Consider the following 27,526-nt stretch of genomic DNA (forward strand, 5'->3'; position numbering starts at 1 on the left):
TCCACTGGCCTTACTGGTTCAGTTCGAGTACAACCTTTTTTATTGTGACCCTCAATACCACAAATGCTACATGTCACTGTTCGTTGCTGCCTCCTCATTTCATGATCATTTCTTACTGTCTTTGCTTTGCTTTTTCGTTTTTTCTTCATTGTTTCAGTAGCTTCGTCTCTTTCCATTCTTCTTGCTCGTTTGGGCCTTCCAACAGGTCTCCCAAAATTTGGTGGAAGTGCTGGAATAATTCCTGTTGTTTGCCATTCGCTCCTACCATTTAGTGGCATCGCTGTACGAGCATATACTTGTTTGTATGTGGCTAAACTATAACATTTATGCACGTAATCTAAATAATTCAATCGTTGAGATAAAATAGCAGATAAAGCATGGTTGCATGGAATTCCACTCAAATCCCATTTCCTACAACCACATGTCTATTCTTTTAAGTCTACACTGTACTTACTCCCATCATAGCATGAAACTTGGTAATGAAAGTTATCTGCTTTAATTGGCATGCAATCCCCAGTCTTTGCCAAATTATTCTCGATTAGTTTTTTAATTCGAGGGAAAAACAATCCTTCCCACTTTTCTTCAGCCCTATCCCTGTTAACTTGCATTTTTGTCATGAAGTATTCAACAAGCCATTCAAGCATTGACAATATGACCTTATCCCTCGCATCCAAAATATTGTTGTTAAAGGATTCACAACAATTATTCAATAAAAAGTCACATACAGAGTTGGTTGTGAAGTGTGACCTACTCCAATACATTGGTGGCTTGTCATTAAACCAATCAGCAGCGCTTGAATCAATATCTCTCATTTCTCCCATTTTTCTGCTGAAATCATTCACCGTTGTAGATGTGGCACATTTCCATAATGCATTTTTAAATGCTTCACCTCTAAAACCAGCCGTTTTAAAATTCCCATGCAAGTGCCTAAGACAAAATCTATGGTTAGCCCCTGGGAATACTTCACTAAATGCTTGGATCAACCCTTTTTGCTTGTCAGACATGAATGTCCATTCATAATCCTTTTCAATATTCAAATCTAATTTCAACAAACTCAAAAACCAGCCCCATGTCTCACATGACTCATTGTTCATAATGGCAAGAGCAATTGGGAAATTACTATTATTTGGATCAATTCCTACAGCTGATAGCAGCACCCCGCCATGCGGTCCTTTCAAATGACACACATCGACCCCAATAAAACGCCTACATCCTGACAAAAATCCAACTTTCAATGCATACAAACACATATAAAGCCTGTCAAACCTATTTTCGTCAGTCTCATTATTAGTGCCAATCACAACAATGGACCCAGGGTTCGATCTCTTCACCTCATTTGCAAAATCCCAAATCAGTGCATACTGCTCACAGGCTTGTCCTTCAACAAGATGAGTTGCTTTTTCTTTTGCTCTATAAATTTGAGACTTTGATACGATGCATCTAATGTCTTCCATAACATCAGTTCTAAAGCCTTTCATATTTCTTTTCGGGTCTGATCTGATTTTGCTCATGTACTTTGTAGACAACCAAGTTGATTTCAGATTTTTCACATACAAATTCAACACACATGTGTGTTTAGCCACGTTCTTCCTGATTTAAAAAGTGCATTCCCCACTAATCTTCAATGCATGAAACTTCCACTCACACTCCTCAGCTGCACACTTAGCATATACGCTGATCTTGTCATTTTTTGTAATGTTAATGCTTCTTCTATTTTTTATAGCATGTGAGATTATTGCATCTCTCAATTCTTTCTTGTTGCTAAACATCATTCCCAACTCAAAATTTGGATCATACTGTTGTAAAAAATTAAAAGAAGGAAACTCATTTGCATCATTTTCTGTATCTGATCCATCTCCACTTTTACTAAATTCTTCTTCAATGTCAATTAAATTCTCCTCAGTTGAATCCTCGTCCATATATATTTTCAGAGCAAACTTCTGAGCCATTATTTTCCCTGCACCACTCACTGTCAAAATCCACATTAGCAGTGAATAAATTATCATCACATTCGTCATCCGTCTCAATAAAAAAATCGTTGTACTCATCATTATCATCATCTATGATCTCATCACTTCCATCTTCATTACCTAAACTAATGTTATCCTCCACTGCATTTTCATTTTCTTCACTTGAGTCCTCGTGCCTTCCAGCTTCATTAGGTGAATATAGACAAAAATTTAGTATATATATTATTGTACCCTACTTAGCAAACATGAAGAATATAAATACACAAAAATTAAAAAAATTGTTTCACTGTCAAAGGACAAACTTAGCATTTAAAATGCACAGACCCACAAAGATTATAATTATTAAAGAAGATGCAACACATATGGACCACAAAAAAAGTGCATATTCAAAATAGAACAAGAAATCAAACCATATTCTGGTGGAGGAAATTTCGCTCCATTTGAGTGGTGAATCTTCATTTCAAAGAAATGACTTCTGGATTCACAAAGGTCGAAGACTGAAATTCTCTGTAATTTCTTCGAGCAAGAGGACTTCTGAGTTGCATCGATTTCTTTGGATTCAGAAATGCATCGCGATTTGGAGACAAAAATTGAAAATTGTTTTGGGTTTAATCTTTTATGTTGTCGTGGCTTTTTGTGGAGAATATGCTTGTTTTTTTAAAAAAAGATTTTTAATTTTTTGGAATATGTTTGTGGATTTATTTTTAAAAGTGAGGTGGATTTAGTTTTATTTTTTCTATTATATTATTTACTTATGTGGACTTTGAAAAAGGCACCAAAAATCAAAACCCCCAATTCAAATTACAGCTCACCATTCCGGCCGCCAGCTAGGCATTTTCTTGTGGAAGATTTCAATTTTGGGGGAAAACGACTGAAATTGAAAAATATTATAAATTACTGGACTAAGAACGTAAATTGTCTCATAACAAGATTAAAATTAGAAAAAGTGCAAGTTAGAGGACCAAAAACATAATTTGTCCTAAATATATGTATAGACTATAAAATTTCTTCTCAAGTTATTTAACATTATGAATTGCAATACTCTGCTATCTAGTCCAACTCCAGTTGATAAATAACTGAAAAAATGCCATACACATACATACCTTCACCTTCTTCTTCGAGGTCCCCCCCGCCTCGACATTGTTTAATATTTAATGCTTTCTGAACACGTTTCTGTAAAAAAATTCATGCTGACAAAATGTGAATGATCAAGTCCTAAATTTATATTGTAAAAAAATTATGCGACAAAGTTGTAAATTTTCATCCAACTCACTTTTCCTCATTTTGATAGTTGTTTGTGTCAAGAAATTCGAGAACGACAAGGATGATAGATGATGGAGTGAAACCGATGAATCAATAATAATCTTTATTTTTCACTAATCGATTAGGCGGTCCCTCATTCTTATAATTTTAATTATTGGGGCTTAGGCCCATGTAATCATTAATTTTTCATGGGCTCTCTTGTTTGCTCAGCCCCTTCCAAACAAACTAAATCGAGGTGTGGTGCGGGTCCCTACATTTTGTACGATCCAGTCCATGAGCCGACCATATTCGTCGCCACCGCCTACCGTCAACGTTCACAATTGCGAGAGGCTTCACCGAGCTTTGGCCGAGTGCCACCGCCGGATCCCGGCGGGGCCATCTCGTCAGTCCGCGTGCCGCCACCTGAACCACTCCCTTGCCGAATGCTTGGTGGCAGTGGTCTGCCCCGAGGAGTTCGAGGCTGTCCGTTCTCTCTGCTCCAGCGGCGGAACCGCAATCAAACGCCGCCAGTGCCACAGAGCGCAGCTCGAGCTCGCGACATGCTTATCCACTCATCAAACGCAACCTTAAAACTATCTGGTTCTGTAACTTGGATCCATCAAGGTGAGAATTTTCACATCTTTGGCCCGTTATTATTGTCTTAAAACTATAGGGGTGATACTAATTCTTTTTCAGATATTTGTAAAATTTCATATTCCTGTCTAAATCCATGGCATCACTTATTACATGGTTGGCTGGAATAGATTATAATAGAATCATTCAAAATAATAGTCAATTTGCTCCAAGTGTTGTGAGTTGGTACACAATCTGATATCTAGCAAACAGACAGGAGGGCTGAAGCGCTCATCGAGCATTCACATTAATAAGTACATAACAAGCAGTCGGCTGAAACACATTACTTATGAAACCTGTGCCGGTCATGTGGAGAAGAATAGTCTGTATTTGGGCCATGAGGATGATTCCAAACGGATTAATGGCCGGCTGATTTCCATAGTAAAGCTTTTTTACCATGTTCACTGTGCTACTGACTCCGGGGATTTGAAATATGTCTTTGGTGTAATTAAAGATATTTGGATACTCGCGCACCAGCTTCTTGTTGTACTTGAAGTGAAGAGCATATATATGCGAAGTATCAATACAAGAGTCCTATTATGGTTCAAGAATGAAACATTGAAACTCAGCAAACTTGTTATCATGGTTATCCTTTTTACAGCTTCACTACACTAAAGTATATCCATGTTCTTGAACTGGAACAAAACTATGATCCTATCAGCTCACACCTTTATTGTGTCTGAGTATTGTCATGAACAAGCATATGTGATTATTTGTTACAAAAACTTCACCCTTTTATCAAGCTGCTGCAGCTTTTCCACTGTCCTTTCCAAGAACTCCTATAGCTGATATTTTGAATATACCTATATAGTTATTTAGTTTTAAACTTTGATAAACATATATAGTTTTTGTTTTTATATACATATTTTAGGTTTTAAAATTTAAAATATTATTTATTATATTATATTAATATTTTTATAATATAACAGGATTCCGATCCAACCATCTGGTTAAAACTCTTTTGACCGGTTGGACCGTTTTTATAATGTGCGATCAACAATTCAACTATAAAAACATTGATCTAAATCATAACAATTTAATAATAAATTAACAACGGACGAAAATATTGTTATTAAGGTTAAGTATTAGAAGATTATATAAAATATAAATATATTATTAGTAATACATATAATTTGATGGGTCCCAGACGAGTCCACTAAAAATGGCTGGTTTGGCGGGATGATGGCCTTTGCAGTTGCAGCTTTTGTGCATTGCAATGCTATTTCCAGCATTTGAAACATAGTTGTTTCTTCATTGGGTAAGAGCGGTTTTAGCAGTGAATCAATTAATTTCTCATTCGAGGACTCCATACATGATTCCACCCATCTCACCGTGTTTATATATTTTACTAACCTCCCATCCGTTGGCATTTTTCCTATTACCAACTCCATGAGCACAACTCCAATGCTGTAAACATCACTTTTTTCTATTGCCTTCATGGAATAAGCATACTCTGCAATTATCATACCACAGTTAATTAACAAGCTCACTCAATGAAGTGGGAAACAGTTTTCATACCTGGAGCAATGTAGTCATAAGAACCCACAAACCACAGGATGGATTCTGTGTTTAAGGAGTCATAATGGTCTGCATGAGGTTTTGCCAGTCCAGAATCTCCCAAATGCGCCTCCATGTTGGCATCTAATAAAATGTTGCTGGATTTAACATCCCTGTTAAGTATGTTAGGCACACAATCATGATGTAGATACTCCAATCCCTGTGACAGCCCCACTGCTATCTTCAATCTCGCATCCCACTCTAGGATCTTCTTCTTTTCATTAATTGGTTTCATATGCAACCAGCCCCACACGTTTCCATTCTTCATGTACGCATAGATCAACAGATTGGCTCCTTCCCCTCCATTTCAATAATAACCTAACAATCTCACTAGATGTATAGTCTTATTCTGCCCAGAGTTTTGATTTCTCTCACGAAGCTTTTATCCAAAAAACGATCATTCTTCCAAGGTATTCTCTTTATTGTTACCGTTTCTCCTGAAAACAATTCGGCCTTGCAGAGATGGTTCTAGATCCACCTGTTCCAACTATGAACTCCTCACTCAGATTATTTGTGGCCTCCATAAGCTCCACCCATCTGAAATCACTTTTACCAGCAGCGTTATCAAATAAGGGTCTCTTTTGTGCTTGAGAAGAGCTAGTAGAGTAAGCAAAGTCTGAATAGTTGGCTCTTCCCATGACTTCTCGCCTGTGTTTGAAAAAAGTGCAACTCCAAGTAACAAAAGAATAACCACAGATGTAATAGAAATTACTGAAATTATAACCACATATGACTTGCGTAGGCTAGACTCTCCTTTGCCAGATTTTACGTCTTTGCAATTTGGAAGACGATCTCCACATAGATTCGAATTCCCGATGAATGAAGTTGCATGCCAGTGTGCATATCGCTTATCCAGCCTTCCTCATAAGTGGTTGAAAGAAAGGTTCAGTGATCCTAAGCTTCTCATGTGAAGGCCGTGTATGTATTATCGTAAATCATACTGTGATTATCGATAATTCATGAAATTGTTATGTGATTACGTAAATAACGTATATAATTGATACTTAAAGTAAGAAATGTGATAATGAAATATTTGAATAGAAATTGATTGGTAATTGAAAGATGTGCTGAGCCGCAATAGAACAGTGACACATGTTGCGATTTTCAGCATAATTATCTAAGTATTGGTCCAAATGAAATGAAATAAATTTCATTGAAAAGTTAATATATAGATCTACAAATTTCATGTTGACCATTTTTATTAATTTGGACCCTAGGATATTGGACAGAACAGCTCGCGCTCGAGCGCGATATTTGACCGCCCGAGCGTGGCACAAAATGGAATTCGGGGACAGATCGAGCGCGAGCGCGAGATGTTACCGTCCGAGCGCGGAAGCGGTGGAAAGATAAGAATGAGTTTTCTTCTCATTTCTTTCAATTCCTTTGCCACAGTTTCGAAGAGAAAAAAGGAAACTCGATTTCTATCGTACAAAATCACCTTGAAACGTTGTCCAAAATTGAAACAAATTATATATTCGGAATCCTCGCGTTGAGAGCTTTCTTTTGAGATAGATTTTTATACTGATATCTTCAAGCTACATCGACTGGAACGAAGAATTGAGGTATATTGCGACCGAGTAACATATGACAGGTATCTGAATCATATGATATATGTCTGATTGATTTGATTGAGAATACGTGTCTATATGCCTTATTTGTTGAGTTGATGTGGCATACATGACATTTATGATTGAAATATCGATGTAAAATAAATATTTTGTTAACACACATCGTTTGATGCATACATCGATACATGACATGCACGTTGAGCTATGATCCTTGTATACATTGATATGATTGGATTTGATTCTGAGGTTGTGAACACGATGTTATGTTTGGCATTATGTAGCCCTTAAAACATAGTCATTTGTGGCCCCGATGATTGATTGAGATTTGGGATTTGAGGGCGCGTTGTCGACGCTATCATATGAGTATCCCTGATTGAGCCCGGTGTGCCAGCTCGAGCATTGATTTGATAGCGATTCGATTGATTCCGATATATGCTCAGTAGATGGGCATTTGACCAGATACCTCCACGACATACATGCATTGCATATCATATATCTTTGTGTAGATATCTGTTGTATTTATGATGGTTGTTCCATACAGAGCTTTGCTCACCCCCAAAAGGGGCTGTTGTTGTCTTTGTGTGTGGACAATGGCAGGTACTCCAGGTTATCAAGAGACCGGAGATGGTACTTCGGGAGAGAGTCATATCTGAGTTGAGGTTTAGTGGTTTATCCCAGTATATATGTATATGTATCTATATATCGGGTCATGTCCCGATGATATGAGTTGTTTGTATGTGATTGGTTTTGATTATGTGTGGGCATATTTTATGATATGAGATGAAATACTATTTTTAGTATTCAAATAACATATCTTAGACTCATTGTAAAGAAAATTTAAACTCATTTTTCGCTGTAATTAATTAACCCTAATCAAATTGTCTTATAATAACGATTAGAAATTAAGGGCTCCATATCTCATCTCAGTAACTGGAAGAGGGACCTCTCCGTCTAGTATGTTGTGGGATAAATCAAGTGCTTCAGGTTTAGTGAGTGTCCCAATTGAAGACGGGATGCGGTCAGTGAGGTTATTGTAGCTGAAATCCAAGATGGTTTGCAAATCTTGGAGCTGTCCAATATCTTCCGGTATCTCTCCACTAAATCTGTTTCGTGAAGCCGAAGTTCATAGAGCTTGCTTAGTGAACCAATGGTGGGAGGAATTGGACCAAAATTGATTGATGTCAAGAACAAGAACGTTGAGGGACAACATTTGACCTACTTCAAAAGGAAGGTTGCCATGAAGTGAATTTTCATCAAGTGAGGACTAAAAGGCTCGAACAATTGAACGATTCTTGATAAAGAGATCCCGAAAACTGATTTTCTGAGAGCTTAAGCACTCTAGTTGTGGAAGACCACCAATCCAGAACGGGATGGATCCAAAAAGAAAGTTGTGATCAAAATCAAGATAAGTAAATCTCTTGCGCTCGGAAAGTTGAACAGGTATTTGCCCAGTAAGTAGATTTTTCGAGAGGTCTAACAGTGACAGTTGTCGAATCAAACCCATGGTCCATGAGATCTTTCCAGTAAATTGGTTTTTCCCTAGCCTTAACCTTTCAAGGAAAGATGAGTTACCAATCTGATATGGAATTTCATGATCGAATGCTTTTTGGTAACGTCAAAAGAAATAAACAAATGTGATGTACTTATTGGTGCAATACTTCCGTTAAGCCTGTTGTGATAGAGATTTACCCTGGTCAAGTTGTGAGGTTGGCAAGCGTCTCAGGCAGGCTTCCTTGAAGAGAATTGTTGTACAACATCAGCGGTTCAAAAGCTTGTAAATTCCCAACAATTTCTGGTATTCTACCTGACAACCGGTTATTTGCCAGATCAAGTATCATTAGTTGATGACAGTTACCCATGCTGGGAGGAATTTATCCATAGATATCATTTTACCGAATATGAAGGAAATTTAGATGCTTTAGCTTTCCAAGGTTGACGGGAATGACCCCTGTGAAAAGATTGCCGAAGAAGTTAGCCATTAAGCTCGAGGAGTTCCGAATCTCTACAAGGATCTCTTCGAGCAACATATTTTTTTAGACATCTGAAGATTCCCAAGAATCCCAATGTCTTTGGGCAGGTTGCCCTGTAAATTATTCTGATAAAGGGATAATGTCTGCAGATTAGTTAAATTTGTTATGGACGGAGAAATAGAACCAGACAAACTATTATTGTTAAGAATGAGATCAGTCTGCTGAAGCAACTCATAAAGCTCAGATGGGATGAATCTGTCAAGCGTCTTATTGGACAAATCAAGCTGCTTAAGCGACCGACAGTCTCTTATTTCTGATGGAAACCCGCCAGAAAGTTGATTTGAGCTAGCATCAAGTGTTCCAAACTGGATGTGTTGGAACATATGCCTGTGGGAATAGGTCCTGGAAGATTGTTGCCGGAAAGCACAAGATAACCAGTTGTCCCATTGTTCCTAACTCTTGTGAGATTTCACCGATGAGATTGTTGGCAGATAACTTGTAGCTTGAGTTTTATTGACTCTAATATAAAAAGAAACTATTTTAATAATATTTTATGGTTTTATTCAAATATTGCATTTAATTTATCTGCATACTCATGCAAGCTGAATAAATAAAGTCCTTGAATATATAATAGGTACTATGATGTTTGTCTCTCAACGTAAGATCATGAAACTCATTAGGAAGTGTACCATATATTCTAAACAGGTTCCTAGTCGAATCAGCCACTTAAAATTAGTGTTGGGTGCAATAATTGTCCATGCTTGGTAGAGCGATGGAACCGTGATGCTTGAGCTTCTGTGCGGTTTAAAAGATTTGAGTTGCACCATTGCCACTTGGTAAAGCGATAAGCACTCGGTCCTATAATTGGTATCAAAGCCAAGGTCACGGGTTCGATTCACATTGATTGCAAAGAGTTTAATTATTGGGAGGGTGATTGTTGGGTGCAATCATTGTTCATACTTGGTAAAGCGATCGAACCGTAGAACTTGAGATGTTGTGTGGTTTAAAAGATTTGAGTTGCACCATTACCACCAGCTATAACTTTTGGTAAAATAGCAAACGCTCGGTCCTAGAGTTAGGATAAAGGTTGTTTGAGCTTGAGACTAGTATATGTGATATAAACGTCATATTTCATTGGTAAGGGTATGGATATGTCCATTCACACAGATGAGTGATTATTTGATGATTCACTGAATAACCCTCCCTCAAACTGTCCAAGTGGCTATAATTTATTGAGGGAAATAGTCCGCTGTTATGGTTGTATATCATTAGTCCTTTGACCCATAACAACGTAGATGCTTTACATACTAGCATGCACTTTGATCCATTTACCGACTCCATGGTTGGGTGTAGTTTCGAAATACGTGTGAGCAAATGCATTGTAGTCGGGGATTCACCTTTTGCCTACGGGTGAAGATATCCTATGTGATATGATGAGTTAATGGTGCAAAGAATTTATGGCCAGAGTAAGACATGTGCATTTTGGAAAAATGTTTTCTCAGTTAAACATTTCACGTGACTATTATTATTCAAATATACATTACATCGTTAGCGAATTCATATGAAACTCTCGATATACCAATGATTGCTAATTCGATCGGGATATATGAATTGAAAGGACCGTACTATACTTTAAGCATAACTTAAGATTCTTCCAGACACTATCGGTGATACCTAGAGGATCATAGAATGATGCTACTAGACGCTCTTACCATGATTCGATGGGTGTAATCATAAATGAATTCTGACATTCTTGATCAAGGGGTTGACGAAAAGAACATGGCTAATTAGGGTAATTCTGAATAAGAATAAATATTGTGAATCAAAAGAAATTGTGAACTCACGACTAGTAGCTGTATCTCTGAAACATTGAGGGTCACACAAGTATCGGAGTTTGTGTTCCTGTTGGGATAGTCAAGTTCAAGGAGTTGAATTTGACGACTGTAATTTGATGGAGAATAAACAAAATGTTTATAAAGGAGTTTATAAGTTAATTCCATATGTAGAAACAAGTGTAAGTTAGCTTAACTGCTAATTGAGTAGAGTAAAACTGTCTGTTTGATGAAGGAGTTCACAAAACTGGCCGCTATTAAAAATGGATCAAAATTTTTAATTTTCACTATATGAACAAAGTTTGTATCCTTGATACATCGGCGTTGTCAGATAGTCGATCAGAGTTATAATGAGTTCACAATTATTTATTTAATGAATTTGGAATTTATTAATTAAATAAAATATTTATATTTACAAAATTCTCATAAAATATTATAGAGTGGTCTAGAATTAAGTAATTAATAAATTTATCAATGAAATTTAATTTTAAATTATATGTCTATGCATTTAGTATATGTGTATATGCATATATATAATAATATATATCTACACACACACATTTATTTTATGTAGTGATATAAAGATGTGTATATAAATATATCATGCATTATCAAAAATTGATCAATAAATTATATAATTACATGAGGATATAATTAATGAAAATTAAAAGTCCTAAGGACAATAGGATTACGAATCCTAGTAACATAGGGCTTATGTATTTTAATAAATATGTCATTAAATGTTGATAACAAGACACACAACACAAGAAAATTATCCTCTCCCTCAAAACTTTCGGTAATCTCAAAAGAAAAAAATTCGGTCGAGAGCTTCCCCTGCCACCGCCCTGTTGCCACGCATCTCCTCTGGATTTCTGAAATTCTGACGTTCTAGTCTCAACGCAGAAATTGTTTGAGATCTCTAGTGTTGTCCAAACAAGAAACGAAATCTCCGATCGTTGACTTAATTAGACAATCAAAAGAGAGAGATCTGTTCGAAGAGATATACAAGAAAAATCTCCGCTTAAAATTCAGAATATTTTGGAACCAGCGTTATATACACGAAGATAACAATCTAAACACTCTATGAATGTTTAAATTCATACGATATCCAAAGAACGTTTCGAAATTCGAAACAAAATTTTAAACTTTCGTTGCGTCTTGAAGGGCATAAAATAATACTACAACATAATCTCCCCGTATAGCTTATTACTGGCAAGATTTCGGTACCTGAAAGTGAGAGCAGCCAACTGCGACGGGATGGACCAGTTTAGATGATTGTTCCCAGTTTAGATGATTGAGCGCCGCGGCGAACACAACAAGACTAGAGCAGTTTGAAAGCTCGACGGGAACGTCACCCTCCAGCTGGTTTTCTTGCAATATCAAGTTCTGGAGTTGTCCCAGCCTGCCCAGTTCTGGTGGTATGGGCAGTAAGACTGCATGAGGCCAAAGCAAGGGCAACCAAATTGAATTTGTCCAGCGAGGTATTTGTCACCGATTCTGAGGAATCTGAGATTGGATAGGGAACCAAATTGAGGGGGGATGGGACCGGAAAGTTGGTTTGAGAAGAGGAGCAAAGATTCCAAATAAGAGGGGTTGGAGAAAGTATAAGGGATGGGGCCGGAGAGAGAATCAGTGGAAAGATCAAGGCGGAGCAGGTTTGGCAAAAGCGAGAGAGCAGGTGATATCGAGCCACGAAGAGAAGAAGCTGAGAGATTGGGAGCTATGACTTGCTGAAGTTGGCAAGAAACTCCTCTCCACGCACAGAAGCCGGCACTGTTAACCTCGGACCACTCCTCCAAAACATCATCGTTGTCGACAAAAGATTTTTAACCTCCAAAAGGATTCTGACATCATCAGAATGAAGCTGCTGGCCATTGCCGACGAACAATAATAACGCACGTCATTATGAGAGACGGATAAACTTTAAGTAATAAACTTTGTTGGAGGCTACGTATTGAATTGGATCGACTGTTGTTATAATCACTACCAAAATTTTTAACTTAAGACCTCATGATTCTATTTTTATGGCGTTGTACTAAATTTGGAATATAGGAAATCCTCCACACTGGAAATCAATTGCAACAAACAAATTGCAATTATTTGAAGAATTAAAAAGTCTTTTTTGTTGCCACAAACAAATTGCAATTGGTCCCTGACGCGTTGTGTCACAAGTCTCATTTTAGTGGCCAAGGAAAAAAAATAATGATGCACACGCCAGACGATATCAAAAATTCATTTGACTGAGTATGAAACCAATTGTTTCATGTGTACGTATAGTGCAGAATGGGCACACTATTAAAACTCAGATAAATATTGGAAATTATTGCTGTCATTATAGAGTTGATTAATAGCCACGGCCTCATTCACAAACAAAACAAGTCCCTATACCCGCCATGTGGCATGTCCCCGTATATTCCTAGTTTACCAACGAATCCAAAAAAACCTCTGGGCATGGGGGGCGGCACCAAAGGGCTCCACAAGCAAGAAAGATACCTTGCTAGCTACTTCCCATTGTTTTGTAAAATCCAGATGACTACACTGCAATAATATCACAACCAATCCATGTAAAAGATTCCTTCATATGACCCAATCCATGCACCCCAATAATGCTCCTGCCAGTAGCACTTGTAATTCTCGCCATCTAGTCTCAAACATATAAATCAGTCAAAAACAATAACTCGTGAAATCATTGCGCTAAAGATTTGATAAAACAGCAGGCATACGTCTAACTCTTGGCCAGCACACAGCTGAAGGTGGCGAATTCATGAATCTATTCTTGAAGAGCAATTCACCAGACTTGATGTCCCAGAGACGGAGATAGCAGTCCTCTCCACCTGACAATTGCAGACTGTCAGTATCATTGTCGCGTAAATATTTGCATGCATCAAAACAAAGTTTACTTGACCTGACATGACAACTTTCTCAGATGGGTCAACTCCAAGATCTATCCTGGTATGAGAATTAATATTCCCATCGTATGATTGAACTGGCCCCTTCTGCATCCCACGATGATCATAGAGCTTGATCTAGAGAGACAAGTTGATGTAATTTATGCAAAGTATCAACAATCATACATGCATACATCCCTATCTACGCTGACCATGATCAGTATTTTTCTGATGTAACATTTACCGATAGGTGTATATCAAAGGCCTTCGAGTATTTACCATAAACTATAGCCAAAACCTAAACAATCAACATGATAATAAGCACTAAAGTTGGAAGCAAAGAATGACCAGAAACAAGTAATAAATCGATGTTCCAAAACATAAGTAAAAAATTTAGGAGATACCTATTAGATTAAAAACTAAGATACAGATTTGCTCTTTGAAACATGGAAGAGCCCTCATTATTTAAAACATTCAGTACAATACTCTCCAAGGTTGAGCGTAAGAACATAAAACAACAATTATTAACTAAAACCATCTTCAAAGCTCTTGTAGCCTATTTTATCCTAACAAATTGAGAGACATTTCTAAGATGTGTTACAAAGTCCCAACACCCTCTAAAATCTCCCAAAAAACTTAATTATTCCAACTCTTTCAAAGCACAATTTGTCGAGCACTTTTTTTCCTTTTCCTGATGTTAACCAAAGTTTAATGTTTCACAATTAAAGCGCAAAAGAATCTTGTACAGATAACATAGATGGCAGTAACATGTGGTGGTGGATATGCAGCATAAACTAATACTAGGATTATAACATAATCAAGATTTTTGCTCATCCGAAACAAAATAGTAACATTCATGTATTTTAGAGCCTCAATATTTAATAATGACAAGACAATTCAAAAAAAATTAGAAGACTAACCGATCCATCCATTGAGCTAGCGAAGAAATATTGATCACAAAGCTGAAGTAATTTCAAACTACATTTTGGAAAGGAAAAATAAGAGTGGCAGTAATAAAATCAAGTAATACATACAGAGAAGCATATAACATATAATAAGGTAGATAGCCAACTAACCAGCAGACAGATGACTGCATTGATATTGTAGAGGAGCTATGAGTGTTCCGGTTGATCTGCATAAATTGACCTCACGATACTAATCACACTATTCCAATGCTGGCATACAACTTGGAAAACTAATAGAAGCTAGATTGTAGTTGCAGCAAAATTGAATAAAAACTGAAAATGAATTCTGAATATTCCTTGTATCAATAAATTGTGGCAAAGAACTCCAGCATTAAGGTACTGCTTTTAAATCTAACTAGCATGAACTACGAGCAATGCAAGTAGACACCAATTATATATAATAGAAATTTAAAATTAATCATCAAACGAAATTTTCCCAAGAGGTAAAAAAAACCTTACTACTAATAAAATTCTCAAATTGATATAAAAATATAACCAATAAAAATATTATTTCATTAAAATAATATTTAATATTAACTTTTGATAGATTTTTAACCATTTTACATATTTCTTTTAGCCATCCTTTCTCAGAATTCAACATGGATAACTGTTTTTATAATGGAGGGGATCTTTGTAAAATAATGTCAATAATTATTTTCTTCTTGTGAGATAAGTTTAAATGAGCAAATTAAATATAGGTATTTATTCAATTACATATTCAAACAAGATAGTATGAGCAGTAAATATCAAGAAAATTAATGAATCACCAACTCATAGCTTTTAACTGATATAAACAGATAAAATATTAAAATATGTAATGTTACTAAATTCTTAAACTTTTTGTTTATTACTTTTACTTTACATTAGATGTTGTCAAACCCTTGAATTTGTTGTATAACATTAACAAGAAATAAATTCCTATATAATTCAAATAGATTCACATATACAATTATATTAACCGAATAAACTCATACAACAATTATTAAATACAATTTTATGACTATTCGTACGATTACCATCATAAAAATTTGAAATATAACAAATAAAATAAACTTTCATAAAATAACAAATGAAATAATAACGTGAATAAAATCTTTAAAACTAAGAATTAATTATGCCAAACTTTTAAGTTCTTAAACAGTATTTAATAAAATTATTTATTAAGTATTACCCTATTTATTTGACATTGAAAAAAATTATAGTAATGAATTGTAAATTAATCAAAACAAATATACAATTTAGCAGCTCAATTTGCAGAACAGGAAAAAATTCAATCTAATTCAGGTCATATCTGATTGTCCATATATCTCTTTGTGACGTTAAAATTATATATCTTCTTATAGTGTCTTACTGTCTTTTGACTTACAATAAAGATGAATCAGGTTAGTGTGCCATTTCACTTTTTCTAAGTAATTATGAAGTTAAATCATTTTTATCTCGGTTGTTATAAGCATCTAATCTTATATTTTCTTCTAGTCTTTATGAATTATGCTAAAAACGATAACATAAGAAACTTAAAATTTTGATAATTTATTAATATGATAAATACAAAGTTACACAATTTACTTTCAATCAAAATAAAAATTTTAGATTTAAATCAAATAATATAATATAAATACTAAATAGTAAAAACCATGCCTTGAAAATTATCAAGTAAGACAAAGTGCGTTTAACTTTAACATCTGAAAATCCAATAAGAAGTTGAGAAGTTGGCTACTGTTCATTAATTAAAAAGTTGAAATTTTTTTATTATTCACTTAAGTATCTTTAATAAATCCAATAGTAATTATTTAAAGAAAATTTTCATATAACGTGTATGTTAAAATTTGAAAGATCATAGATTTTACAACTATGTAGTTCTTGCATTGACAAACTCCAAATTATGATGTACATGCCATAAATATTCTAAGGACGCAACCTTACTTGTTTCTGGCGAGTATCAACAGTCACAATCGCTCCATTTCTCAGCCCACAAAGAATTAATTTCCCCTAGAGAAAGGAAGGAAATAAAAAAAAATGTAAAACTATAAATGCTCAGCTTCATGTAATAGAACTTATCTAATTAAAAAACTACACAGGAGGTCAGTTAAACATGGGACTCTATTCATTCCACTTCCATAAGTTAATGAAATCTGATGAGGCCAAAATCTTATATAAGAGATCTAGAACATGATTTTATAATCGATAAAATAAATTCATTTATCAAAAGCAGAGACAAGTACTTTGAACATATTCAGGCAAAAATAAAACCTTAGTTAATCAAGGATACCAAATACGTTTTGTTCATTTTGATTGAAAAATGCATATAGTATTAGAATAGTATGTTTCAAAAATGTATCATAACAGATAATAATGTATTGTAGCTTGGATTTGTATAAAAATAACTCTAGTAAAGATATAAGCTGAAGGCAAATGGTATTAATAAAGGTTTCAAGAAAAATTCAAAATGATTACGTAGAGATGTCTGATACAAAAGGGTGCGAATAAAACTGGAAACAAAATCTAAAGTGAAGGCATACATCAACTGAGATCTGTGCTAAAAATGAGTTAATTTGAAGTAGATAGAGGCAAAACAAACAGTCTAGCAGAATTTCTCACTATGGATACAAATTAGCTGTTGTGACTCGAGTGCATGAACGAAAAGGTATTCTTAGGTTTGTGATTTGTCCTTTTCATCTCATAGTATTAGAGCATATTAAGTTCCAGAAGAGCGGTAAAAGAATCGTTGAAAGTAAAACAACGAAAGAAGTGATAAAATCAATGTGATGGGCGAACAAATTAGCAACCTAATCACAAGCAAGGAAAATATATCGTCATTGGATCATTCAGGTCTTCATGGAGGAAGACATCAAAAGTTATCTCTGTTTGCATAAATATTTCATAAATCATATTCAATTCCTTAAATTAAAACAAAGAATCTATAGCAAAAAAATGGTGCACTCTGTTCTCGAATTACTTTCACACTAAAAATATTACACATCCCCTACAAGCAGTAAAGAAAATTCTATACGAACGAAGATGCGAAAATAAAAAACTAAGAAATTTCATCCATTGCAATCTAAGGATAGCCGTAGTTCTCTATAAAAACTGTTCAGATAGGAAAGTGAAAAACAGATTAGACATAGCTTTGCCATAAAGGAGACAGGCGGAAATTCATTCACTGAGAGCAATCCATGAGACAAACCAATTGAAGTGCAATTCAATCAATTTTTTCCCAGCCATGCTCTTATAATAAGATCCATCAGATTATGCCGAGAAACACAAAGATAACCTAAAATTGTCCCTTCCGAAAACAGAAGCTAAGGACAAAGGAATTCTATTGCCCCATATTTTACTTGGATGCTTGTGGAGGGACTTGAAGATCATACAGTTCAATAGCCACTCTCAAATTTCATTTGGCACATTGTTTAGGTAAACTGCAAACAAAAAATGATATTCTCCATCTTAAAATTTTTAAACAAGGCCTTAATGTCAAGTCTTGCAGCCAGAAACTTGCGCCTGTGTTATTACCTAGGCGCAGCACTAGAAACAAGTGCGCGCTTTCCCTGGGCGAGAGGCGCAAAAAAGTTGGCTTTAAAGAAGTGGGCTGTCATTTTGTAGGTAAATAAAAATCAACTCAAACCCAACCAATTTTGAAGCCCAATTAGCAAAGCTCATACTCAATGATAAAAAACCCAGCATGCATGACTTTTCATCTCCCTCAGGCCTCAGGTTCTATATGCAACGGGCCACCGTGCAGTGCAGCATTTTGTGAGTTTCCTCATTGCATTTGGTTCTTGTTTTTTCTAGCCCCATAATATTTCACCAAATAATATCCTTATTCCTACCAAATATCATATATTACAGTGTGCTGCTATGTGAAGGACTGAAGATTAACAGAATTAGTATCCTTATTCCTACCAAATTTCATATATTGTTTGCTATGAAAAATATTTAATTTATGTAATATTATAGTATAAATCACTTTATATATGTTCGGTTTAAAAATTTATGTCAAATGTGCTTTACTTTGCTAAAGCGTGTGCTTCGCCTTGCACTTCAAGCTCCAGGATCTTAGCGTTTTAGTACGCGTTATGTCCTAAATAACTATGAACAGGGGATGCAACAAGTTCGTTCTAATCTCAAATACATCTTCAGGAAGTGCAGTTATTGAAACTCACAGACAAATTAAGCTGTAGGGATAATACATCACTTTTACAACGGAACACCCATGATGATGCTCCAGTTTCCATATTCAGTAGTGTTGCTCCCCTGTTGGTTCCTACACCAACAAAAAGATTGATAATCATAAGACACAATAAGTTGCTTCAATGCAATTATTTTTTTGACTTGTTATATGAATATATAATAAATAAATAATTTCTAAGACAATACAAATTTTGTAACAAAAACTTAAAACTCCTGACGCATTCAGCAAAAACAGCTGAGAAAGTATCCAATCTGTTGAAAATTCATTCTCATAAACATGGAAAATCTGTCAGCCTTTCAATTTTATAGGTACAATGAAAGATCAAGGACCAAACAACCAGGGAAGACCTTCCAAAACCACAGGGAGAAAATTGTAAAAAATTACTAGCTAGCCATATGTCAAGTGATATAACCGAGGAACTTGCCAATCACAGCATGCACTCCTTCAGGATCACAGTCGATTGTCCATAGTGTCTGTTTAAATGCAGCAAGCTCATAAAATCCATCCCTAGCTATGGGAACACCTATGTCAAAATCAAGTGGTTTACTTAAGTCCAGAAGATAGACAGATCCGGGCACTCTGTCAGATCCCAGAGTTGTTATCCTGTTTCTTAAGTTAAAGTTTTACAAACATAATTAATGAAGGTTTTTACAAATATCCAAGATACCGATATCTTGAGACTTGAAACAGAAACTAAGACTTTATATGAGTACCATTCATACTACATAAGAGAAAATATTTACCAGATCAGTGTAAGATAATAAACGTTAAACGAAAACAACACAAAACAGGGAGGCATTACTTATTTCAAAATTTTAAACTATCATACAACTGGTAATAAGCATAAGAGAATTTCCAAATGGATACACAAGATGTTTTGACATGGTATCTTCAGAAGGTGCAGGACACTTCAAGGATGCCTTTATGCATGATATATCAGATGGAATATATGTCACAGCTGCATGAGAACTCCCAATCTGTCTCAACAGATTTTGGTGTCTTCCAAATTGATCAAGATTGAGTGGCCATACAGAATATGTTATGTATCTCTGTGTTGAATCAATTTCTTGTCCAGCTTTTCCAACTTGGAAAAAACTGAAAATCTCACACCAAAGCTTCGGACTTAAAAATAATAAGAGAGAAAAATAACACAGAAAACATAAAGGTGCAAAAGATATCAGGGATGGAGAGCCAGCAATTAAAAAAAAGAACTAACCACGTTAGCTTCCAGCTTCCTCCTACATCTCGATAAACATGGTAATCTAGAGAATTTTTTTCTCTCAGACTCGGTAGGCATATTTATTTATTTATAACATAAATGCAAGGAACTATCAGAATGAATGTGCTACATGTAGTTTAGTGCATAATGATGGATAGACGAAGATATTTATATGTACGGTGACACAAACTTATTTCGCTCCAATATAGGAATAAAGAAAGCCAAATCATTTCGCGGAAAAAAGCCTTGCCACCTGAATACTTTAAAAAAGTTGGAAAATAAAAGGAAGCGGACAGATGCATGCACACATTTGACAACATAATGTGAAGGTATAAGTAAACAATGAAAACATTTGACCAACAAAATCCATAATATGGGAAGAGAACAGTCTCCTAAGAGAACACCTTGGGAATCATGATGCTCCACCACTGTGAATGAATATTTGACCAACCAAAGTCATTAATTACTGTCTCTAAACAAATACCCTGGGAATCGTGATGCTTTCCCCTTCGGCATTAACACTACAAAAATTCAAAATTAGGCTGGCAAATTCAAACTTACCAAAGTAAGCCATTTACGCCACCACTTAGCAATATATCCCTCTTCATTATACCACATGGCAAGGTTACATTAACAACTGCGTGTTCCAATGCTATATTTCCCATCTTATTTGTCCCTTGATAAGTCCATATCTGCATGTATGAATTTTTGTATGAAGAAACTTTCTTTTTCCATTGGACAACATTTCAGGTTGGGTATGGGAAGAAATAAAATAAGATGCTTCTAGATCTTGAAGAATCTCCAAGGACAGGCTGCTCTATTTATATAAATAATATATTTAGTTATTACTTTTTACAAATTAAGAATTTTTAAGTACTTGATTTAGTTATAACTTCTCTACGTCTAAAATGATGGTTAAATCATAGTAGTTAAAGGCGCATGTCTGGCTGCACCAAGGTGCACGGTGCACCCCTTGCAAAAGGCGTACACCTGCAAGCGATTTTGCAAAGCAAGAATCACACTCGAGGCGCCCTTTTCCTTGCCTCTTGAAATTGGTGGCTTTCTCTTTGTTTCTTGGTCGTTAAGTGATAGGGCATTTTACTTCTATGTTTTCAATTCTATCCATATACTCTTTCTTATTCCAGTTTAAAAATCAATTTATAATCCTCTAAGGCATGCTCTTGCCAATAAAAATGTCGAATTCTGAATTTTTTTATATATATTATTGATTATTATTTAATTGTTTGTGAAATATGATTTTGTTAATATAATTTTAGTTAAAATTCGCTTTATATATATGAATCATAAACATTTATGACAGATGCACTTTCCTTCAACAAAGTGTGCAGCTCGCCTTGCACCTAGCACATCAGGCTCCAAGGCACCATTGCACTTTAGTGCGCCTGACACCCTAAATAACTATCGGTTAAATACATTTAGAAGTGACTTATCGTTTGTGTAAGAGTTAATTTAAGTAAAAAATTTGGACAAAAGTACAAGTACTTAAATGCAACTGACAACACTCGATTTCGTTGGTGCTATCCAATCGAATAAAATTCAATTGTTTACTTATTTCAAGGAGTGAATTTACAAGCTCAATCAAGCTTTTTTGAAAATCTCAAGGGAATGAATAAGGATCTTGAGAAAAAATTTCATTTGTATATCATTATAAACAATCTCATCTATATTATCTAAAATAGTCTATGGAATTCAAACATGAACTCTATTTATTTATTATTTCTATCTTATTCATTATTTCTATCTTATGGGCTCTTCCTATTGTTTATTTCAGCACATCGATTAACGACTATAGCCTGAAGTAAAAAAATTAGGACAAAAGTACAAGTACTCAAATGCAACTAACAACTTCAAAACAAAAAAAATTAGTACAAATTTACATATGGTTAACATTCTAATAACGAGAAGGTACACAAAACTTGGTGCCAAAAAAAAAAGTCAAATATATATATCGATCTATACATGAGAGTAAAAATTCCTCGTTAATTATAAAGTTATTCCTTAAAAATGCAAATCAAATTGTATCATATTGTTGGTAAATAGGGCAAGCGTTTCCCACCATTAATAAGATATTATAATGCATATTTTTACTATCATATTCATTGATAGTAGTCTCATAATCATTTACATGTATACTTTTCCACATTGATTTAAAATTTGTATTATGATCAAGCTCTTACCGCTAGACTAAAAATTATAATTGTTAGCAGATAACTTTATTTCATTATATTTGTGACAGCGCAAAGTCTCATTCTAAACGATGGGTGAAAATGAAAGGTTGCACTGACTTGGGTGTCAACGAGTCGGGTTTTTAGGCACCATGAGTCCAAGAAGGGGCATGCCATATTATTGATGTTGTCTCATATCATCTTTGTGATCAATCTTTCTACTTCCTTGCCACTAGACTCTGTCCCCAACAGAGACAATCTTATCCATTAAGATCTGACGTTTTTTTATATAGCTCATCTAGCCAATCAGATCTATCGACGCATCGTGGGCAACTTGAATCACAAGATCTTCCCAGGGGTTCGCTCGTCCCAAAATAGTCTCATCTAGCCAATCAGATCTAACGACGCAATGTCGACAACTTGAATCCCAAGAGCTTCCGACGGGTTCACTTGTCCCCAAATACTACTCTCACTCATGCACAGTTAACCCAATATTTTGGATACTCCTTCATTAATTATTAGTTTGGACTCATTCTGGTTTTTACCTATAGTTAGTGGCATTTACATACATTTAAACAAATTTTCAGTAATTAAGTTAATGCAGTCTTGTTTAAAAAAAAGTTGATAAAGTTGGAATCTGATAAGTGTGAACATAACAGCTTCTAGGGTGCTCACGAAATTAAACAACACAAATTAACAAGTGACAGAACATTGCCTACAAAAGGATTTCTGGAAACACTTACATAAATAACATGTAACACAAACTACTTGCAATGCAAAAATTTTGCTCAATCTAATTTGCTGCGGAGAGAGATGAACTGCAATGCTAATTAGTGAATTGTAATAAAGAGATGGAGAAATAATGGGTAAAAAATCTTACTAGAGGTTGTGAGGCATGTCGCTTTTGATATTCCGCTTGAAAGCTCAACTTCCCTTTGCTAGAAGATATTACATTACCACATAGCTCACGCACCTGAATCAGCTCACTGTTTCTCATTCTCATGTGTTCATATATGCTGTCAACCTGAAATTTGGATGTGAAATAGTAACAAAGTTAGCCTCTTTGTCATTTCAGCCTAGATGGTATACAATAAACTGCCGTTGTCTGCTGAAACACTTCTTAGGTTTGTTAGCAATTGTTGTTTGCAAATACTCAGTGATTCATAATTTGTCAAAACCAGGGCATTCGAGCCATTGAACAGAATAATTGCGTCAACTGAACCACTAGCTAACATGTTATATCTAATGGTAACATATGTATAGAACAAAACTAATATTTCTATTCAATTCCATAAGGATAGGATACCGTTTTAACACTGTGTAAGTAGTTTCCCAATACAACTTGCTTGAATAAATATATCAATACTTTGTAATAAGATGGCGTGGAAATGTGGGCTCTTGGATCCGGGAAGTTTGCCACTTCACTTGTGTAGTTCGTAAGGAAAAAGAAATTTCTCAAAAGTTGATAATAAATGGTAACTCGACCTTAAGCGTCACAGCATCTCAATCAAAGAATGATAATACAAATGAAAAATAGTCATAAAGCATAATAGGGAGGCACCGGTGTGGGTTCAGAGAGTGGTGGTAGAGAAGGAGGTTTTGAAGAAGAACCCGGAATAGGACCCTTGTAAGGGAAGTATCTATTCTTTGTTGCATCATAGTAAAATCCCGGAAGTTCTGCAGAAAATCAAACCACCCGTTAATGCTAGCTATTATTATCCTAAAAATTGCAAGGCGGAGAGAATAAGAGATAGAATTGAACCTTGAGGCATGATTGAGGCTATAATTTTTACACTATCATCGCTTTGGTATCTGATACGCGATCGAGGAGACAGCGGCGATAGGCCGACGGTTTCCAGCACTCCATTTTTTTTGTATATGGGGTCGGGTTGACAGACACAACGAACTCCCAAAGCCCATTGGGTTCCAAGAAGTTGACCCAGCCCAGTTTTCATAATTTCTTTATTTTTATTTTGGTTTACATTCTTTTTAATTTTTATTTATTATTTATTATTTATTATTTATTTGTGTCTTCACATTTGTTTTTCTTTTCACAAGGATAACCAGTTCCATAGCTTGATGAGGATAATTTTGTAAAATAATATCGATTAAGTTCTCATGCTTAATAAATACCGCTAGGCTTATTTACACTTCGTGTTCTTATACATTTTTTTTGTTTTACTGTTATAATCGTTTCTTTTTATTTTTGTTCTCTTATAGTTTAATTTATTATTTGTAAATTATCATTAATTACAATATTATATATACATATATATAAACCATATTATGTAAACTGTGGCAATAGGGGAAAAAAGTATTTGGATATATAATTGAATGATATAATTTCGTGCAAAACTTAATACAAATAATTTTTGAATTACAATATTCATCGATGTAAATTATGATGTAATATAAAAAAATAAAATTAGTTTTAAAATTTTTATTGGTCGATTACGAAGAAACATGAACCATAATTAAAGATGTAATTAGCATCATGCATGCTGAAATTCGGTGTTCGTATTTTTAACGAATGGAGCAAAAATACTCATTTTCTGTATTGATTGAAAAAGGAAGAAGAGAGAATTACATGGCCGTTATAACTTATACTAAGTACTACCAAACTGAACTAACAGCATAATTAAACGTAATATAATAAGAAATGTGAAATACCAATATAAACAACATCATGGACATGTATTATATATACTAGCCACCGAGGCACATGCGTTACGTGTGTCATGAATATATGAGGCTAATATATTAAACAATCATGATATGACAACAACATGACATTAAAATATTTTGTACTTGAATCATGAAAGGCAATGGATTCCAAATCTTAAATAAATCTATCAAACTCAATATGTTACATTACATGAAATAGGTTTCGATCATAAAAAAAATATTCTTTTGAAGCTGTAATATCATCTCATGTGAAATAATGATAAACTTCAATGTAAAAGAAGTAAACAAATAATCAAAATATTGTCTAAAAAAATATCATAATATCATCAAACTAAAATTTATTGAATATAAAAACCTCAAATTTGTCTTCTAAATTCAGCTATTAAATTGAAAAAAAAAAACAATTAAAAGCTGTATTTATCTTTAGGCATTTTATACATAAGATAAACCATTTATGCTCTAGCGTAATAAGAAAATATTCATTTTATCGAATCATACACAAGTACAACATAAACATACAAAATAAATAGAGCAAAATATTAAAGTGTGCTATAAAAAATGGATATGACATAACAAAATGTAAACTACTGTAAAGATTTCGCTAAATACATGGAAAATAAAGTAGAAATTTGCGAACTCCTTTTATTTGCCAAAAAATGATCATTCGCGAGATGTGATATGATAGAGGATGAGAAATAGAGAAACATGGGCAGAGATAAAAACATGGACAGAATACAAGGTGCCACATGTAGCTGACTATGGTTGAACACAGATAATGAAATTTATTAGCATCCCCCAAATTCTAAGGTTGAAACATATAGCATGTATTTAACGATTATTTGTAACTATTTGAACATAATGTATTTTTAAAAAATTTACAATAAAGAGAGTTGGTTTACTTAAACTTTATCATTCTCTATTAGATAGCAATATGACTTTGAAAACCATGTTTCCTGTTAATACACCAGATTGACGCTCTAAATTCCCGTCTTTTACCAAAATTTTTGTAGAATTCTGTGGGACTCCTCTTAAAAATGCCACATATAGCTGACCGTAGCTGAACACATGGTTACGCAAAAATATGCCAATATTTGGTATTGTTTGACCTTGTGCTTTGTTTATTGTCAAAGAAAAATTAAGCCTTATGGAAAACTGTCAACTCAAATGGTAATCTAGAATTATGTTCACTTTTCAAGGACATTCTATGTAGAAAGAATCGGGTATCCTAGTGAGGACATGTTATGATCTCAGCATCTATAAAATTTCTACCAAGAATACGACATATTAATCTTGTTCCATTGCATAGACCAAGTTCGGGCGCAACATTTCACAAGAGCATGATAGGACTTCCTAATTTTCAATATGATTTTATGTGGTGGCAAACCACTTGGACTAAGGGAATTCAAAAATTCTTCTTGAAAAAGTTTGTGATTGTCGTCTTCTACACTATCCCAAGAGGTATACTCTTTTTTCTCTGCATGAAACTTGAGAATGATCATTTGATTAATATTGTCGACATGAACATTTTTTGGTAAGATGATGGCTTTATCAACCATATAGTTTTCATCATTAACATGATTTATCATACTAGGAAAAATAGAATCAATCAACATCTGAATTGATTGTTCACCTTCCCATGGTATGATAACTGAATCTGGTAATTTTATGAAATCATGATTCACTTATGTTGCAATTCATCACTTATGCGCAAGAAAAATTGCGAGAAGTCAATATATTGAGCAAATCTCATATTTTGTTGAAAGTGTCTTATCTTTACGCAATGCCAAAATGTTGACCTTGAAATATTTGCAGCAATTTGTTCTGCCTTTGACCCTCGTTTAACAACCGGTAACACTAGTCAAAAATCGTTACCAAAAACCATTGTTTTACCTCCAAATGCTATTTTATTTTCCATAGTACTTGTAAACTCTCACTGACGGATTCAAAAGCATAGCGATTTGCAATTGGAGCCTCGTCCAATTCTATAGCTGATGCACGCCTTATCAAATATGCAAGTTCTGTCTGTTTTATTATTTTGCAAAGTGTTGATGTGGTTGGTCTAAGTGGAATCTGAAAACGTGAATGTGCAGTTCTTCCACCTAGCAACAATGTCGCATCTATTCCAGATGTTGCTACCTCAATTACATTTTTTACCATTTTTCTTAAATGTGCCAACATTAAGCGGTATAAAAAAATCTTACAGTACTTCCAGGACCATCAATGAAGAAAATTTTTGATTGGTTATACATAATGCTCTCTATGATGGTGTAAATGCAATTCTCTGTTGAACATTCAAACATTCAATATATCTCAAATCATCATTAGAAATCTGATGAGAAAGCTCATCCTCAATTATTCTTGGTAGCGGTGTGTCTTCTAAAAACTCAACACCTATTGATGGGAAATCAAAATCATCAAGTTTTTTTCGTACTGATGCAACAACCTTTGTATCCCAAGCAATAGCTTATTGATGTTTAAGTTACTTGATGAAATTTCTCTACCATAATCTTCACACATGCAAGGATGAAACTCATCTCAGAGTTCTCGAACTATTGTTGGTTGACAGAACACCAGTATGAATACAAATAACCTTCTCCAGAAAAATTACATTCTAAAAGAGAG

General features: G+C 34.6%; 4 protein-coding genes and 1 pseudogene across 10 annotated transcripts; 1 reads left to right on the top strand and 4 right to left on the bottom strand.

Moving 5' to 3' along the window:
- Positions 1–425: 425 nt before the first annotated feature.
- LOC142526192 (uncharacterized) lies at positions 426–1,511 on the bottom strand. Its single transcript, XM_075630440.1, has one exon. The coding sequence runs from the start codon at positions 1,509–1,511 to the stop codon at positions 426–428; it is 1,086 nt and encodes a 361-aa protein (XP_075486555.1).
- Positions 1,512–3,428: 1,917 nt separating this feature from the next.
- LOC142527970 (uncharacterized) lies at positions 3,429–7,742 on the top strand. Of its 4 annotated transcripts, none has more exons than XM_075632982.1 (2): positions 3,429–3,836; positions 7,568–7,742. In XM_075632982.1, exon 1 carries the CDS (start codon positions 3,507–3,509, stop codon positions 3,801–3,803), a length of 297 nt encoding a protein of 98 aa, XP_075489097.1. In that variant the 5' UTR covers positions 3,429–3,506; the 3' UTR covers positions 3,804–3,836; positions 7,568–7,742. The 4 variants fall into 4 exon arrangements, with proteins under 4 accessions (XP_075489097.1, XP_075489098.1, XP_075489095.1 ...); XM_075632983.1 differs by having other exon boundaries at positions 7,577–7,742; XM_075632980.1 differs by lacking the exon at positions 7,568–7,742 and adding an exon at positions 3,977–4,628.
- LOC142526193 (uncharacterized) lies at positions 4,885–13,167 on the bottom strand (annotated as a pseudogene).
- LOC142527968 (uncharacterized) lies at positions 12,990–24,194 on the bottom strand. Of its 4 annotated transcripts, none has more exons than XM_075632976.1 (13): positions 23,982–24,194; positions 23,781–23,896; positions 23,100–23,243; positions 20,595–20,725; positions 19,682–19,909; positions 19,239–19,417; positions 18,786–18,886; positions 16,549–16,614; positions 14,737–14,792; positions 14,581–14,638; positions 13,678–13,798; positions 13,502–13,606; positions 12,990–13,413 (listed from the first exon to the last, which is right to left on the bottom strand). In XM_075632976.1, exons 1-13 carry the CDS (start codon positions 24,172–24,174, stop codon positions 13,322–13,324), a joined length of 1,590 nt encoding a protein of 529 aa, XP_075489091.1. In that variant the 5' UTR covers positions 24,175–24,194; the 3' UTR covers positions 12,990–13,321. The 4 variants fall into 4 exon arrangements, with proteins under 4 accessions (XP_075489091.1, XP_075489090.1, XP_075489088.1 ...); XM_075632975.1 differs by having other exon boundaries at positions 13,496–13,606; XM_075632973.1 differs by having other exon boundaries at positions 12,990–13,416; positions 13,496–13,606.
- A 1,619-nt stretch (positions 24,195–25,813) lies between these two features.
- Positions 25,814–27,061, bottom strand: LOC142526194 (uncharacterized). Its single transcript, XM_075630442.1, has 4 exons — positions 26,825–27,061; positions 26,701–26,758; positions 26,369–26,558; positions 25,814–25,961 (listed from the first exon to the last, which is right to left on the bottom strand). Exons 1-4 carry the CDS (start codon positions 27,059–27,061, stop codon positions 25,814–25,816), a joined length of 633 nt encoding a protein of 210 aa, XP_075486557.1.
- Between the last annotated feature and the right edge of the window lie 465 nt (positions 27,062–27,526).

Source organism: Primulina tabacum, chromosome 15 (genome assembly GCF_025594145.1).
Source record: "Primulina tabacum isolate GXHZ01 chromosome 15, ASM2559414v2, whole genome shotgun sequence".
NCBI classification, from domain to species: domain Eukaryota; kingdom Viridiplantae; phylum Streptophyta; class Magnoliopsida; order Lamiales; family Gesneriaceae; genus Primulina; species Primulina tabacum.